The sequence below is a fragment of the Podarcis erhardii genome (genome assembly GCF_964252035.2).
Source record: "Podarcis erhardii genome assembly, chromosome: 7".
NCBI lineage: Eukaryota > Metazoa > Chordata > Lepidosauria > Squamata > Lacertidae > Podarcis > Podarcis erhardii.
In genome coordinates, this window is record NC_138511.1 from 86,232,356 (window position 1) to 86,248,279 (window position 15,924).

The 15,924-nt window shown below is 46.5% G+C and overlaps 1 protein-coding gene across 1 annotated transcript; it reads right to left on the minus strand.

The window, feature by feature from the left end:
• Positions 1–1,331: 1,331 nt before the first annotated feature.
• NANOS2 (nanos C2HC-type zinc finger 2) lies at positions 1,332–3,739 on the minus strand. The gene has a single exon (XM_081870529.1). The coding sequence runs from the start codon at positions 3,219–3,221 to the stop codon at positions 2,685–2,687; it is 537 nt and encodes a 178-aa protein (XP_081726655.1). The 5' UTR covers positions 3,222–3,739; the 3' UTR covers positions 1,332–2,684.
• Between the last annotated feature and the right edge of the window lie 12,185 nt (positions 3,740–15,924).

Sequence of the window (15,924 nt, forward strand, 5' to 3'; positions counted from 1 at the left end):
GAGGGGAATGGATGCTTCCGGAACAGGTGTGGGGAAACTTTGGCCCCTTCCAGGTGTTGCTGAAACTACAACGCCCATCATCCTTGCTCATTGGCCATGCTAGCTAGGGGCTGATGGCGGGTTGCAGTTCAATGTCTGTGGCTCAAAAGTTATCCACTCCTAGAAGCTCAACCCGCCCTGTGTGAACAGAGGAAAAGTCATGCTGGTTTAGGAGAACATCCTTTTCCCCACAGGGTTGCCAAGTCCAGTGTTTACATCCACATCGTTCCATCCTTGTTTCAGACATCGTGATGTATCGGTATACAGTCATACTTCGGGTTACAGGCGCTCCGGGTTGTGTAATTTCGGGTTGCGAACCGCGCCGAACCTGGAAGTACCGGAATGGGTTACTTCTGGGTTTCGGCACATGCGCCGAAGCTCTAAATCGCACTTTGCACATGCGCAGAAGCACCGAATCATGACCTGCATGTGCACAGACACGGCGCTGCGGGTTGCAAATGCTGCAGGTTGCGAACGTGCTTCCCGCACGGATCACGTTCGCAACCTGAGTGTCCGCTGTATCACGATGTTTAGCTAGTGATATATCATGATGCTGAAAACCAGATATGGAGGTGACAGGGAGCTTTGATGCAAAAACTGGGCTGGGCTGGGCTACCTGCTTCGCAAGGGTTCATCTGTTATGTTCTGGGTTCTGCGTGATATTCTTTTTAACATGAAAGGGGAGGGTTCCCATTCCTTAATCCTCCAGCTCCAGGCCATACACAGTGTTTTCCTCACTTTGATTAATCATGATCAGGACTTTGGGCATTATACTATGTGGGGTGGTGGTAGGAAAACATCTACATCCAGGGAAAAAATGCATCTACCCCCTCCCCACAGGGATGCGGGTGGCGCTGTGGGTTAAACCACAGAGCCTAGGACTTGCCGATCAGAATGTCAGAGGTTCGAATCCCCGTGACGGGGTGAGCTCCCGTTGTTTGGTCCCTGCTCCTGCCAACCTAGCAGTTTGAAAGCACCTCAAAGTGCAAGTAGATAAACAGGTACTGCTCTGGCGGGAAGGTAAACGGCATTTCCGTGCGCTGCTCTGGTTCGCCAGAAGGGGCTTAGTCATGCTGGCCACATGACCCGGAAGCTGTACGCCGGCTCCCTCGGCCAATAAAGCGAGATGAGCGCCGCAACCCCAGAGTCGGTCATGACTGGACCTAATGGTCAGGGGTCCCTTTACCTTTACCCCCAGCCCAGCCCACCCCAAAAAGACAGGGTGAATGTGATTTGTGAATGCCAAGCACATCTGTAATACCAAATCCCTTTGACTTAATTTCAACGGGTGCAAAATCCAGCCCTATATAGGGAGGTTTGAGAAGGAAAAAAAATTATGTGAATTTCATGAATTCTGTGAAAGGAAAGGGAGTACACGTTTTTGTTCTCCCCAACCTTAAAAAGAAGAAGTTTCTACTCCCCGTGATGGCTTAAAAGTGTACAATTAATGCCTATTGAGATCTGAGAAGACAAAATGTAGACAAAAGTAGGAGTTTTCACTGGTTAGTGGATATGAGGCATTGATGCCTTGCATGGTCCACACATGATAAGTGGAAGCATTAATTTTTTGCAGAGTTAAGGAAATATAGATCCCAGTTTTCGGAATTTACTCGGGTCGCAGAGGTTTCCAAAGCATGTTAGAACATTCAGCTGCAATTATTTAAGGATTCCCCATTTTCAACTGATGATCTTCCCCAAAAGTCTTGCTATCTAACCCAGTTAGATTCCATGTTTGTGCACAGATAATATTTTATTAACAAAATACCTAGAGATTTATGCACAGACCTAGAGGTATTTACAAGGCAATATGCCTCATTGGCCTAAGCAGGACTTACTTCCAAGTACTGTAAACTTTCCAAGTTACGGTCAGGCTGTCGTTGCCTGAACTCTTGCAGGGAACAGCTTGAAGAAATTTCAACAGTTTGATCCAAGAACAAAACTGAGAAAGGCAATGATTTGATGCAAGAACAATAAAAACTTGTTTATTAAACAGTCTCAAATGTCACTGGAACAAAACATAATAAACTTCTGCAATGCAAACACCACCACCCACAAGAACAAATATAGATATAAATACTTTTCTTTCTAAAATATATATAAAAATATTTCTTTTCAAAGCATATAAACTTTACTCACATATACAAAACACACATGATATAAGAAACAAAATGGCAACTTTTGGGATTTGTTTTAGGATTCTTTGGGGGGAAAATAGCTGCTTCCATCATGCAACAAGTGTCCCTGAAAAGATTTAAGACAATTGCAGACATTAAAAAAAGCAAGAAACAAAAGTGTTATAAACTCACAGATTTTGGGAAACAAACTAGGCTGATTTCCGTTCTTCAAACTGAAAAGCAGGGTGTATTTTCATGATATCCCGTATGTGTCCCAATGTCTTTTAAAAAAGATCACTTGTTGCAGCATCCGTCATCTTCCTGGCGTAGAAAGCAAATAATACAAAACAAATGTCTTGATTTAAATGTATTTTGAAAGGGGAGGTTGGGTAGGGGCAAACGAAGCTGGCTTTTTGGAATTGCCGGTATCAAAAATGTTGCCTGGCGATGTGTTCTGTCTTATCTCTGGTTCTTAGTTACAGTAGTTGTGGGTTGGTGGTTCTTCGTTCCTGGGCAGGGAGGTCCCTCTCTTCATCTCTTCACCTTGCGCCCGGCCGAGTTGCGTCCGCACTTGCGATACAGCGACTGCTTCTCCTGGTTGAGCGGGCAATATTTGAGCGTGTGGGCCTTGCCGGCTGTGGCGCCGCAGAGCGGGCAGGTGTAGTTGCGAAGGATGGGGCAGGCCACCACCCCGTCGGCCCGTTTCAGCGGGTGGGAAGTGTAGACGTTCTTGGACTCTCCGTTGTGCTTGCAAAAGTTGCAGATCACCCCCTTGGCGGCTTGTTGGGGGGTCTGTGACGCCTCGCCGTTCGCTCCACCCTCCGAGCCGCTGCTCCCGCTGCTGATGGCCCACTGAGCCAGGACCCCCAAGGGGTCTTCAAGGGGTCCCAAGGGCACATCACTGCAGTCAAGGGGGTCCCAGACCGGAAAACCAGCCTGCCCCTTCTTCCGGTCCTCGATGATCTCCATGATGACCTTCGACAGGTTGAGATAGTCTTTAAACCTGTCGAAATACTGGCCCCCGGTCAAGGCAGGGGGATAAGACGGAATCGAGAAGGATGAAAGCATGGCCAGCGTTACACATGCACAACTCTCTTAAGTGATGTGGAACTGACACCCAAAATGCTGTTTAGACAATGTTAACATTGGGGAGGTGGAGTTTGCAATTTAAAGGGCCAGGGGTATGAAAATATTCATCCCCACCTCCCCACACGTCCCCGCCATGTCCTGAATTTAACCTTTATACGTCTAGACATACAAGGTTTTCTGCAAAGAACTCATGACTTGACCAAGTGCACACACACACACACAGAGAGAGAGAATTGCCCTATGTTTTAGGCACAAAATTCGCCTAAAAACATCCAGAGCTGGTTCTGCAAGCACAACTGAAAGCTCCTTTTGTGCCATGGGGCACCCTAGACTCAGCCACATTCCCCTCTCAGATAAAAGACCAGTTTTAGGGAAACCAAGTGGCGCTTCTTACAGAAAGACACTGGACTTTGGAAACTTCCCTGCAAAACAAGGGAATTGGTAAAGAAAAAGGGGGGAAGAAAGGAGTGTTGAAAGGGAATGCCAAGAGGGTGAAATCTCTCCAGGATGTTATTCAAAACTATAATAATAGAAGTTATTCTATTATTCAAAACTATAATAATAGAAGCAGAGCTAGGTATATATACCAGAGGTTTACAAGGGAAAGAAGATGTTGACATGGTTAACTAGCAAGAGTCAAAAAAGCTACAAGAAGCAACAAGGCTTCCTTCAGAAAACGGAAGACTTGCTGAAATTAGGACAAATAGGAACCTAAAAATCCGGCCAAAGAAATGTTAGCAGACCGTAAAGGGCGTGAAAAATTAAAATAATCGAGGGACACATCATTAAAATGTTAACACCAACATGTTCAAAAGTCTTTAAATGCCTCAAAAGTAGGGAAACAGCTTGATTGTTAGGATGACAGGAGACTTAAAGGTGTGCTAAAGTAGAAGGAGATTGCAGAAAAGGAGGGTCCTTTGCCTTTTGTCTTATGGCAGAAAACGTAGACCCCTGAGATCCCTGTGCCCAAACTGACTTTTCAAAGAGGGGAGTCTGAAGGACGAGGCAAATGCTGGTGGCAAAAGATGAAATTCTAGGCCGCAATTACAAATTAAAAAGAGACCAAAGCACCAGGTCAAGGCTGTATTCTGCCCCCTCCAATTCGTCAAAGAAATCAAATGCCAAATTGCTGGCGTACAAAAATATGTAAACCTGTCCTAAGACTGACCTCTGCTCCAGAGGACTAGAAAGTGACCATGGGGAGGGAGGGATCCGGGGAGATCCAGTTAGCTAAAGGTGCATTACATTATAAACTGGTGGAAAGCGTTATGAAGAATAAGATCACCAAGCATATGGAAGAAAACGAGGAATTTGCTGGAGAAGATTCAGTGTGGCTTCTGCAAAGGCGAGTTCTGTCTCACTAACCTTTTGAACGCTAGGACGCGGGTGGCACTGTGGGTTAAACCACAGAGCCTAGGGCTTGCCGATCAGAAGGTTGGCGGTTCGAATCCCCATGATGGGGTGAGCTCCCGTTGCTCGGTCCCTGCTCCTGCCAACCTAGCAGTTCGAAAGCACGTCCAAGTGCAAGTAGATAAATAGGTACCGCTCGGGAAGGTAAACAGCGTTTCCGTGCGCTGCTCTGGTTCGCCAGAAGCGGCTTAGTCATGCTGGCCACATGACCTGGAAGCTGTACGCCGGCTGCCTCGGCCAATAAAGCGAGATGAGCGCTGCAACCCCAGAGTCGGCCACAACTGGACATAATGGTCCGGGGTCCCTTTACCTTTACCTTTAAGGGGGGCTGGCTTCAGGCACCAGGCCGCTGGCAGGCCAACTCTGTGTTACGTCTGCAAACGTGACGTGAACGCTGGCAACATCAACCCCGCCGCTTGGGAATCTTTTGCAGACGACCGCAGTGCCTGGAGACAGACAGTCAGGCTGTGCATCCGCAGCAGTGACCAGAGGAGGAATGACCGCTGGGAGAAGCGCAGAGAGTCGAAACGCCACGGGGCATCTTCAGCAGCACAAACAGGTGCCTTCTTCTGCCCCAGCTGCAACGAAACATGTCTCTCCTGTATCAGTCTCAACAGCCCCACAGCAGGTGCTGCAACCTTCCAGCGGTTTGACCTCAATTCCAAAGGCGCACTCCTCTATTTCCTCCCCAAGACAGACGGATGCCAACGACAACTCTCACCGGTGCTAGCTAGTTTCTAAATCAGCCTTTCTCAAACTGTGGGTCCCCAGATGTTGCTGAAGTACAACTCCCATCACCCCTAGCTAGCAAGGCAAGAGCTCAGGGACAATGGGAGTTGTAGTCCAACAACATCTGGGGACCCACAGGTTGAGAACCACTGTTCTAAATGGACACGGGTGGCGCTGTGTGTTAAACCACAGAGCCTAGGACTTGCCGATCAGAAGGTCGGCGGTTCGAATCCCCGCGATGGTGTGAGCTCCCGTTGCTCGGTCCTGGCTCCTGCCAACCTAGCAGTTCGAAAACACGTCAAAGCGCAAGTAGATAACTAGGTACAACTCCGGCAGGAAAGTAAACAGCATTTCCGTGCGCTGGTCTGGTTCGCCAGAAGCGGCTTAGTCATGCTGGCCACATGACCCGGAAGCTGTACGCCGGCTCCCTCGGCCAATAAAGCGAGATGAGCGCCGCAACCCCAGAGTCGGCCACGACTTGACCTCATGGTCAGGGGTCCCTTTACCTTTACAACCTGAGCATAGGGTGGAGGGGCTGACAGCATTAACACCCCAAGAGGTCCTTTTTCCCTGCCCTGAAACAGACATCAACCATTGCTCCAACTCTCCCGCTTGCCACCCATTTTGCATCTAGCACGGAGGTCCCTGATCCTTTGTTGTCTTAATGGCACATCACTCCCGGCGATTGCCTCAACACCAGAGGCCAGGCTGGCTTCTTTAGCAATTAACACTTTTAATTGGCTTTTAACACTTGCTGAGTACAGAGGCTGGGAATGTCTGCAGCACAGCTTAGCACGCCAAACCTTGATTAAATTCCGACACTTGCAGAATCCATGTGTCTGGCACCCACAAACTAACAGCTCCCATTACAGTAAGCCCACAATTTGCATGCATTTAACTTGCCTGCATTCAGCTTTAGGTGCTTGGCAATTTTTAAAAAATTAAAGGGGAAGAAATACTTTGGCAATCCCACCCACCGTTGAACTCAGTGCATTTTGACTATGTGTGATTTTGGCATTAGGCACCATCCTTACGACTGTAACCCCCATGTATGTTTACCTACTGTATACAAATCAATGGGGTTGCACCCATACTCGAAATATTATGTACAGTTCTGGGTTGGCGCATGCCAATAAGAATACTGCAGAACCGGGAAAGGGCAACCAAAATGGTTAAAGGCCTGGAAACGATGCCTTATGAGGAACAGCTAAGGGAGCTGGGCATGTTTAGCCTGGAGAAGAGGAGGTTAAGGGGTGATATGATAGCCATGTTCAAATATATAAAAGGATGTCACATAGAGGAGGGAGAAAGGTTGTCTTCTGCTGCTCCAGAGAAGCAGACACGGAGCAATGGATCCAAACTACAAGAAAGAAGATTCCACCTAAACATTAGGAAGAACTTCCTGACAGTAAGAGCTGTTTGACAGTGGAATTTGCTGCCAAGGAGTGTGGTGGAGTCTCCTTCTTTGGAGGTCTTTATGCAGAGGCTTGACAACCATATGTCAGGAGTGCTCTGACGGTGTTTCCTGCTTGGCAGGGGGTTGGACTCGATGGCCCTTGTGGTCTCTTCCAACTCTATGATTCTATGTGTGCTGTGGAAGAAAAGTGGCTGGAGCCACTTTCCCCCAAGGAAACGTTGCCGCATTTCGGGCGTTTTGATGAGCTATGCAGAACTGACCAAACTGACATACACCGTATTTTTTGCTCTATAAGACTCACTTTTTCCCTCCTAATAAGTAAGGGGAAATGTGTGTGCGTCTTATGGAGCGAATGCAGGCTGCGCAGCTATCCCAGAAGCCAGAACAGCAAGAGGGATTGCTGCTTTTACTGCGCAGCGATCCCTCTTGCTGTTCTGGCTTCTGAGATTCAGAATATTTTTTTTCTTGTTTTCCTCCACCAAAAACTAGGTGCATCTTGTGGTCTGGTGCGTCTTATAGAGCGAAAAATACGGTAAACTGCGGGACAAGGACAACTGTTACTTTAAGGTAGAATGGGAGCTTTTTACAAATTATTTAAAAGGACAACAAAATGAACTGGACTCCTTGGCAGGTTTTGAATAAACATACACAAATTTATTGGTTAACATCATAGATAGATAAGGTAAGGATATATATAATTTTATAACATGCAGAGAATAATATGTACAGAGAAATCAGAGAGAGAAGCTGAGGGAAGTCCTAGGGGGAAGAGGGGATGGAGGAGTGGCAGGTAAACTATGTTTGTGATTATACGGTGAAATATACTCAAGAGTCGAGAGTGGATTTCATGCTCTTTATTCAGCTCATAGTGGTGAGGAGGAAATGGAAGTTTCCCCAAAGTATCTGCTTTATATACATAATTTACACAATGGGCTGCACGTGATTGGCTAATTCCGGAATTCTCCTGTAGGCCAATCAGGTTGTGGATTCACTTCCATCTGGAGCTGGATAGGGTGGTTCCTGCAGACCAATCATACTGCTGCATTGTTCTATGACCAATCAGACTGCTGCATTCTGAATCCTATTGTTCTAGGACCAATCAGACTGCTGCTTTCTGGATCCTATTCAACTCAGTACATACCATACGGTTTGACAATTTGTTATGTTGAAATTGGTTAATGAAAACGTTTTTTAATAAAAAAAGAGAAAGCGGCGGGAGGAAGCCTGATAGGAATTTATAAGACAATATACAGCAGGGTGGAAAAGTTTTCCTCCCCTTCTTATAACACTAGGGGGACATCCAGCAAAGATTCGGGACAGATAAACAAAAATCCTTCGTCATAGCTAATCTGTGGAACTGCCTCCCACAGGAGGCAGTCACTGCCACCAAGTTGGAAGGCTGTTGAAAGAGGACTGGAGAAATCCGCTATCAAAGGCTACTAGCCACAGGGCTTGGCTCTGCCTCCAGAGTCAGAGGCAGCTTCGCTTCTGAGTCCCAATGGCTGGAAGCTGCAAAAAGGGAGAAGGCTCTTCTGCTTGGATCCTGATCATGGGTTTCCTCTGGTGGCTGCATACTGTTGTTGTTGTTTAGTCGTTTAGTCGTGTCCGACTCTTCGTGACCCCCTGGACCAGAGCACGCCAGGCACTCCTGTCTTCCACTGCCTCCCGCAGTTTGGTCAAACTCATGCTGGTAGCTTCGAGAACACTGTCCAACCATCTCGTCCTCTGTCGTCCCTTTCTCCTTGTGCCCTCCATCTTTCCCAACATCAGGGTCTTTTCCAGGGAGTCTTCTCTTCTCATGAGGTGGCCAAAGTACTGGAGCCTCAGCTTCAGGATCTGTCCTTCCAGTGAGCACTCAGGGCTGATTTCCTTCAGAATGGATCGGTTTGATCTTCTTGCAGTCCATGGGACTCTCAAGAGTCTCCTCCAGCACCAGAATTCAAAAGCAGCAATTCTTCAGCAGTCAGCCTTCTTTATGGTCCAGCTCTCACTTCAGAGAAGCTATGAGCTATGCCATGCAGGGCCACCCAAGATGGACAAGTCATAGTGGAGAGTTTTGACCAAACGTGATCCACCTGGAGCAGGAACCGGCAAGCCCCTCCAGTATCCCTGCCAAGAAAACTCTGTGGACAAAGACAACAGGCTTTTCCTTAGGACGTCCCAATTATTATTATTATTATTATTATTATTATTATTATTAATCACCTTTGTTTACTGCCCTAGACCCTCAGGGTGGTTCACAACACTACATTGCAATATAATTTGTTCGTTGATCTTCTTGCAGTCCATGGGACTCTCAAGAGTCTCCTCCAGCACCATAATTCAAAAGCATCAATTCTTCGGTGATCAGCCTTCTTTATGGTCCACCTCTCACTTCCATACATCACTACTGGGAAAACCATAGCTTTAACTATACGGACCTTTGTTGGCAAGGTGATGTCTCTGCTTTTCAAGATGCTGCCTAGGTTTGTCATTGCTTTTCTCCCAAGAAGCAGGCATCTTTTAATTTCATGGCTGCTGTCACCATCTGCAGTGATCATGGAGCCCAAGAAAGTAAAATCTCTCACTGCCTCCATTTCTTCCCCTTCTATTTGCCAGGAGGTGATGGGCCCAGTGGCCATGATCTTCGTTTTTTTGATGTTGAGCTTCAGACCATATTTTGCGCTCTCCTCTTTCACCCTTATTAAAAGGTTCTTTAATTCCTCCTCACTTTCTGCCGTCAAGGTTGTGTCATCTGCATATCTGAGGTTGTTGATATTTCTTCCAGCAATCTTAAATCCGGCATGGGAAATACCTGTTGCTTGTGTTTCAGGACCAGAAGCGGGTTATGGCGCTTGCAAGCTACCCATGGAGGCAATGCTGGTCCCCCTTTGGCCCTGATCCAGCAGCCAAATTCTTCCAGATGTTCATCTGTCAAACACTGAGCCTGGCCGAAGAGTGGTTGCCATCTGCACCATCCGTTCAAAGCCCCTGGCTTCCCTTCCTAATCCTCTCTCTCTTTCTCTTTTGCATTTAATTATATTTCTCGATACTTTTCGAAAGGTATACAAAAGTTCATACCCAATACAAAGTATCCTTTTTTTATATAATACACTGAAATAAAAGGGATGTCTAATCTGAAAGGGAATACATAACAGCAACAACAGCAGCAAGAATACTCATCGCAAAGCATTGGAAGACACAAGATCTACCCACCTTGGAAGAATGGCAGATGCAAGTAATGGAATATATGGAAATGGCGGAAATGACTGGCAGAATCCGAGACCAGGGAGAAGAGTTGGTGGAAGAAGATTGGAGGAAATTTAAAATCTATTTGCAGACACATTGTACAATTTTTGAATGTTGATGACATTGAAATGAAATGAAGGGGTTCTAGCAACAAGGTTAAGATTGGGCAAGAATGGATTAATATTAGATGAAAATTTTGAAATGAACTTGCTGAACCAATTTTTAAGTGGAATGCAAAAAAGGGAGGCGTGAGGAAGTCAGGAAAATATGTTAACTAAAGAAGAGATATTAAAAAAGAGGGATTTTTCATTTTTTCTCTTTTCCTTTTTTTCTTATTGTCTTCTTATGTTAATCTGTATTTCATGTATTTTTGTGGGGTTTTTTGTATTTTTTCCTGTGTTTTTTTATCTATTGTTTCATTGTGAAAATTGAATAAAATATCATTTTTTAAAAAAAAAGTCTGAAAGGGAATTTGTCTATAATCCTTTTAAAGCCGTCTAGGAAATTGGCGGCCTGATGCACGCCACCCAAATTTCTGAGCGGTCCGAGATTCCAGGGGTGATGGGCCTTGAGGCGTCCAGGAGTTTCTGAACTACAACTCCCATCAGCCCCAGCAATAAAAGGACCATGACTAGGAACGGACTCAGGTGAAAACTACACATACCGTATTGACCCGAATATAAGCCACACTCCCTCCCCCCCCCCCCCAATTTGGGCCGTGAAAAGTTAAAGTATGGCTTATATTCGCAGCCTTCCCCAGAAGCAGCGTGGGGCAGCGGTGTGTTGCTTGCCCGCCACTCCCAAGCCTCTCCCAGTTGCCTTAGGAAGGGGGAAGGGGGGGGGAGGCCGCCGGCAAAGCGGCGCGGCTCCAGCCCCCCACCCCGAGAGCAGCCAAGCAGCATGGGGCAATGCTGCACAGCCTCCTCACAAGCCTTCCCTGGCGCCGGCTTGGGGAGGTTGTGCTGGGAATGCCAGGAGGCAATAGTGCCGGGAGGCGGGCCACACCCACAAGCAAGCCTTGAATTTTAAAGGTGCAGCTTATTTGCAGGTGTGTCTTATATTCGGGCCAATACGGTATAAGCTGTGAAAATCCTTCTTTAAAAAAATGCTTTAAAAAAAAAAAAATACATTGAATTTGCCATTAGCTCACCAGCGCCATGTAGTGTCACATTTGTATAATGCACTTAAAACGTTATATTTGCAGCTGTATAGCTGAGTCCATGGATGGCTTTAAATTAGGGTCACAGAGGATATGACCAGCTATGCTCTATCTCAGGGGTCAGCAAACTTTTTCAGCAGGGGGCCGGTCCACTGTCCCTCAGACCTTGTGGGGGGGCCAGACTATATTTTTTGGGGGGGGTGAACGAATTCCTATGCCCCACAAATAACCCAGAGATGTATTTTAAATAAAAGGAAACATTCTACTCATGTAAAAACATGCTGATTCCCGGACCGTCCATGGGCCGGATTGAGAAGGCGATTGAGCCGGATCCGGCCCCCGATCCTTAGTTTGCCTACCCATGCTCTATCTCCACTGTCAGACAGCAACAGACCTCCTAGTGTCCCTATTTTCCATTTACAGAAGCTGCCCTGGTTTCTGATTTGATTCCAGAATGTCCTGCTTTTCCTTGTTGTTGTTTAGTCATTTAATCACATCCTGTAGGAATGAAAATCACGGGAGACGAGCAGTGGGTGTCACGAGAGGCGTCTGCCGGGAAGTCCCGGGAACTCTCTTTTATTGAATATTACAAACATTGCCACAGGTGTGCTTGTGGCTGATTGGTTGATACAAACACAAAGAAACTCGTTGCTTATTGGTTAATGCAAATGCAAGGCGGGAATTACATGTGAGGGGTGGGAATTACATGTGAACATTAATCACTGGTAGATTAAAGGCTGGGAGACGAGGTTGGGACTAGACAAGCATGAAACCTCCTAATTAATAATAACTAAAGATTAATATGGCATAAAACAATTACTAATGATTGATCATAACATGAAAGAATACAATAATCAAGTTCTATAGATGTGGTCAGCTATGCATGGAGAACAAGTCACCATGAACTTAAGGTGAACTGAACGATGAGAGAATGTCTTGGTGTTTGGAACAGGTTCGTACAGTGTGTGCAGAAACAGAGAAAAGATTATAAGCAAGACTTCCCAGAATGCAAGAGAAAAGAAGCAATGCTTCCCATAAGGCCACAGTTATGTGCAGAGGGAAAACATATGTGCAGAAGGAAAACTTCCCTTTAACATCCGACTCTTCGTGACCCCCTGGACCAGAGCACGCCAGGCACTCCTGTCTTCCACTGCCTCCCGCAGTTTGGTCAAACTCATGCTGGTAGCTTCGAGAACACTGTCCAACCATCTCGTCCTCTGTCGTCCCCTTCTCCTTGTGCCCTCCATCTTTCCCAACATCAGGGTCTTGTCCAGGGAGTCTTCTCTTCTCATGAGGTGGCCAAAGTATTGGAGCCTCAGCTTCAGGATCTGTCCTTCCAGTGAGCACTCAGGGCTGATTTCCCTAAGAATGGATAGGATTGATCTTCTTGCAGTCCACGGGACTCTCAAGAGTCTCCTCCAGCACCAGAATTCAAAGCATCAATTCTTCGGCGATCAGCCTTCTTTATGGTCCAGCTCTCACTTCAGAGAAGCTATGAGCTATGCCATGCAGGGCCACCCAAGATGGACAAGTCATAGTGGAGAGTTTTGACCAAACGTGATCCACCTGGAGCAGGAACCGGCAAGCCACTCCAGTATCCCTGCCAAGAAAACTCTGCGGACAAAGACAACAGGCTTTTCCTTAGGACGTCCCAATTATTATTATTATTATTATTATTATTATTATTATTATTAATCACCTTTGTTTACCGCCCTAGACCCTCAGGGTGGTTCACAACACTGCATTGCAATATAATTTGTTCGTTCATTTTGGACTTTGCTTCCGGGGGGAAAATCACTTGGCAAAAAAAGATCCTTGGCTGAACGGCTGAATGGGGCTGTTTTGCAGCTGTATATTGGGCCTTCATCTCACGTGTTTATATTATTATTATTATTTTAAAAGATATTTATTGAAGTTTCAAAAAAATGTTACAGACATAAAAAGAATAAACAAACAAAAAAAGAGAAAAAAATACAAAAACACAGAGAAAAACAAAAACAATTAAAAATAGATCTATCTTTCCATGTTTATCCTTCATTCCCTTATTTCCCTGACCTCCTCACACCTCCCTTTTTGTAATCCAATTCAATTGGTTAATTCAGCAAATCCTTTCCCTCTTTGTTTTTATCTTAATCCTTCAACTTAATATATTATAACTTTACTTTCTCACCTGTTTACAATCCGTTTTCACATACTCTTTAATAGCATTACTGCTAAAAGCCACTTAATTTCATTCCAACATCATTCTAACATTCCTTAATTTTACAATATTTCTGCAAGTAGTCTTTAAATTTCTTCCAATCTTCTTCCACCAACTCTTCTCCCTGGTCTCGGATTCTGCCAGTCATTTCCGCCAATTCCATATAGTCCATCACCTTCATCTGCCATTCTTCCAGGGTGGGTAGTTCTTGTGTCTTCCAATACTTTGCAATGAGTATTCTTGCTGCTGTTGCATCACGTTTTTATAATTAACAATTGCACCCGTCTCTTCTCTCAGCCTCACTGGACGAATAGAAAATATACCGTATTTTTCGCTCTATAACACGCACCCGACCATAACACGCACGTAGTTTTTAGAGAAGGAAAATCAGTAGGCAGGCCACCCGTAGGCATTTCCTCCATAACATGCACAGACATTTCCCCTTACTTTCTAGGAGGAAAAAAGTGAGTGTTACGGTGCAAAAAATACGGTACCTAGTTTTCAGTCTCGTCATGGCTTTTGAAGTCCTTCCTGACTGCTATTGCTGTTCGACGCAGCTTACAAAAATAGTGATTCATTCATTCATGTAATATAAAGCATACCTGATATAATTTTTTCCCGCTGATCACTTTCGGTCTCTCTTTTCATCCTACCTGGTTTGACTGTTCTTTCTTGGTTTTACTTTACATCACTTTCCTTAAAAACCCAATAAAAGTTATTGCAAAGAAAGCAAAATCGCTTCGGCCCTAATAGGTGCGCTTTCACTTTCCGTTTCTGTACACGTGCAAGCTCCCTTCCCACCGTCTGCTCTCACCTGCCCTGGATCTCTCGCGATCCCAGCCGGAGAGAGCTTTCCCTCGGACCGGATCGCTCAGCCGCTACAGCAGCAACGCGCTCAACGGCCACTAGAGGGCAATAGAGCAGCGCGTTTCCGCGCCCGCCCAGCCAGCCCGAGGAGGACGTTCGGTGCCTTGAGGAGTGACAAGCCGAGGCGCCAGTAGGCGGCGTCGAGAGGCGGGCGGGATTCTTCCTTGATGTCCGAAGTCCCTTGGACCAATAAGCGCCGCCGGCTCGAGCTTCCCGTCTCGGATTGGGTGCTCCACGCCCCCCCCCTCGCCCGCCCACACACTCGAGGAGAGCGAGGGGAGGGGCTTGTAGCGTTAGGGGCGGAGCCACCGCTCTGACTGACGGCGAGCGGGGCTTCCGAGGGAGCCCGGGGAGGTGACTGACGTCGCCACGAGCCAATAGCGGCGCGGGAGCGGTTGAGCGGGCGGCCAATGGGAGAGCGGCGAGGAGGCGGCTTTCGCTGGAGACGGCAGTTGAGGTGGGGGCGGCGCGCAGGTAAGTTGGCTTTTGGGGGGGGGGGCTCCGTCCCCTATTTAAACCCCCGAACCCACCTCATTCCGGCCTCCCTCAAACCAGTAGCCCCTCTCCTAGTCCCCTCATAGCCGCCTCCCCCCATTCATGCTAATTAACCCCAGGCAATTAGCGCTAATTAACGACCCCCCCCCCGCAATTAAGACCATAAGCAGACTTCTGCCTCGGAGTCCAAACAGGAGCCCCTCTTAGGCCTAATAACCGTCTCTCCCCCCCCCCAATAATGCTAATTAACCATATGCAATTAAGACTAATTAATGCTAATTAACGCCCCTATTAAGGACGTGAGAATAATAATAATAATAATAATAATAATAATAATAATAAATTTTATTGATATCCCGCCCTCCCCAGCCGAAGCCGGGCTCAGGGCGGCTAACAACACTAAAACAGTGCAACATTATAAAAACATTATAAAAATTAATTAAAATCAAAAATGGATGGCAACCATAAACTAAAGTTTGGTAAAGATTGCCGGAGGAGGAGAAGACCATAGCAGTCAACGTTTCCCTTTTTTTAAGGGAAATTCCCTTATTCCTCGCAAGAAAAGGGAAAAGTTGACAGCTGTGCCTCAGACCCCCAAACAATAGCCCCTCCCACAATGAATGCTAATTTTTGCTAATTAACGCCCACTAAAAGCTTAAGAATCCTGATTCCGACCCCAAACAGTAGCCCTGCCCCCAGTTAATGCTAATTAACGCCCTCCCTCTTAAGACCATAGGAAGGCTGCTTTCTCCAGTCACTCCCAATATTGCCTCCTGCCATTAATGCCAAGCATCTCCTGCCCTTAAGGGTAATTATCCCCTCCTTGTCACTGCTAAATGCTAATTGAAGTCCCCACCCCCCCAGTTAAAAATATATGGATAGCGTGGCTGGGTCAGGCGAAAGGCCGGTCAAGTCCAGCTTCCTGCCTCGGACATGGGGAACCTACAAAGATACCGTAATTTGATGCTAATTAATCCACCATTACGCTTATTATCACAGTTTCCCTATCCCTGTTGCAGATCCTCTGGGTGGAGCTTTTCAGTCCCTTGCTGCCATTACAGTGGTGCCTCGCAAGACGAAATTAATCCGTTCCCTGAGGCTCTTCGTCTAGCGGTTTTTCCGTCTTGCGAAGCAAGCCCATTGACAGCTTAGCGGCTTAGCGCTATTAGCGGTTTAG

Bases quoted from the DNA above. Each gene is read 5' to 3' on its own strand.
- NANOS2 (XM_081870529.1), bottom strand. From the start codon at position 3,221: ATGCTTTCATCCTTCTCGATTCCGTCTTATCCCCCTGCCTTGACCGGG.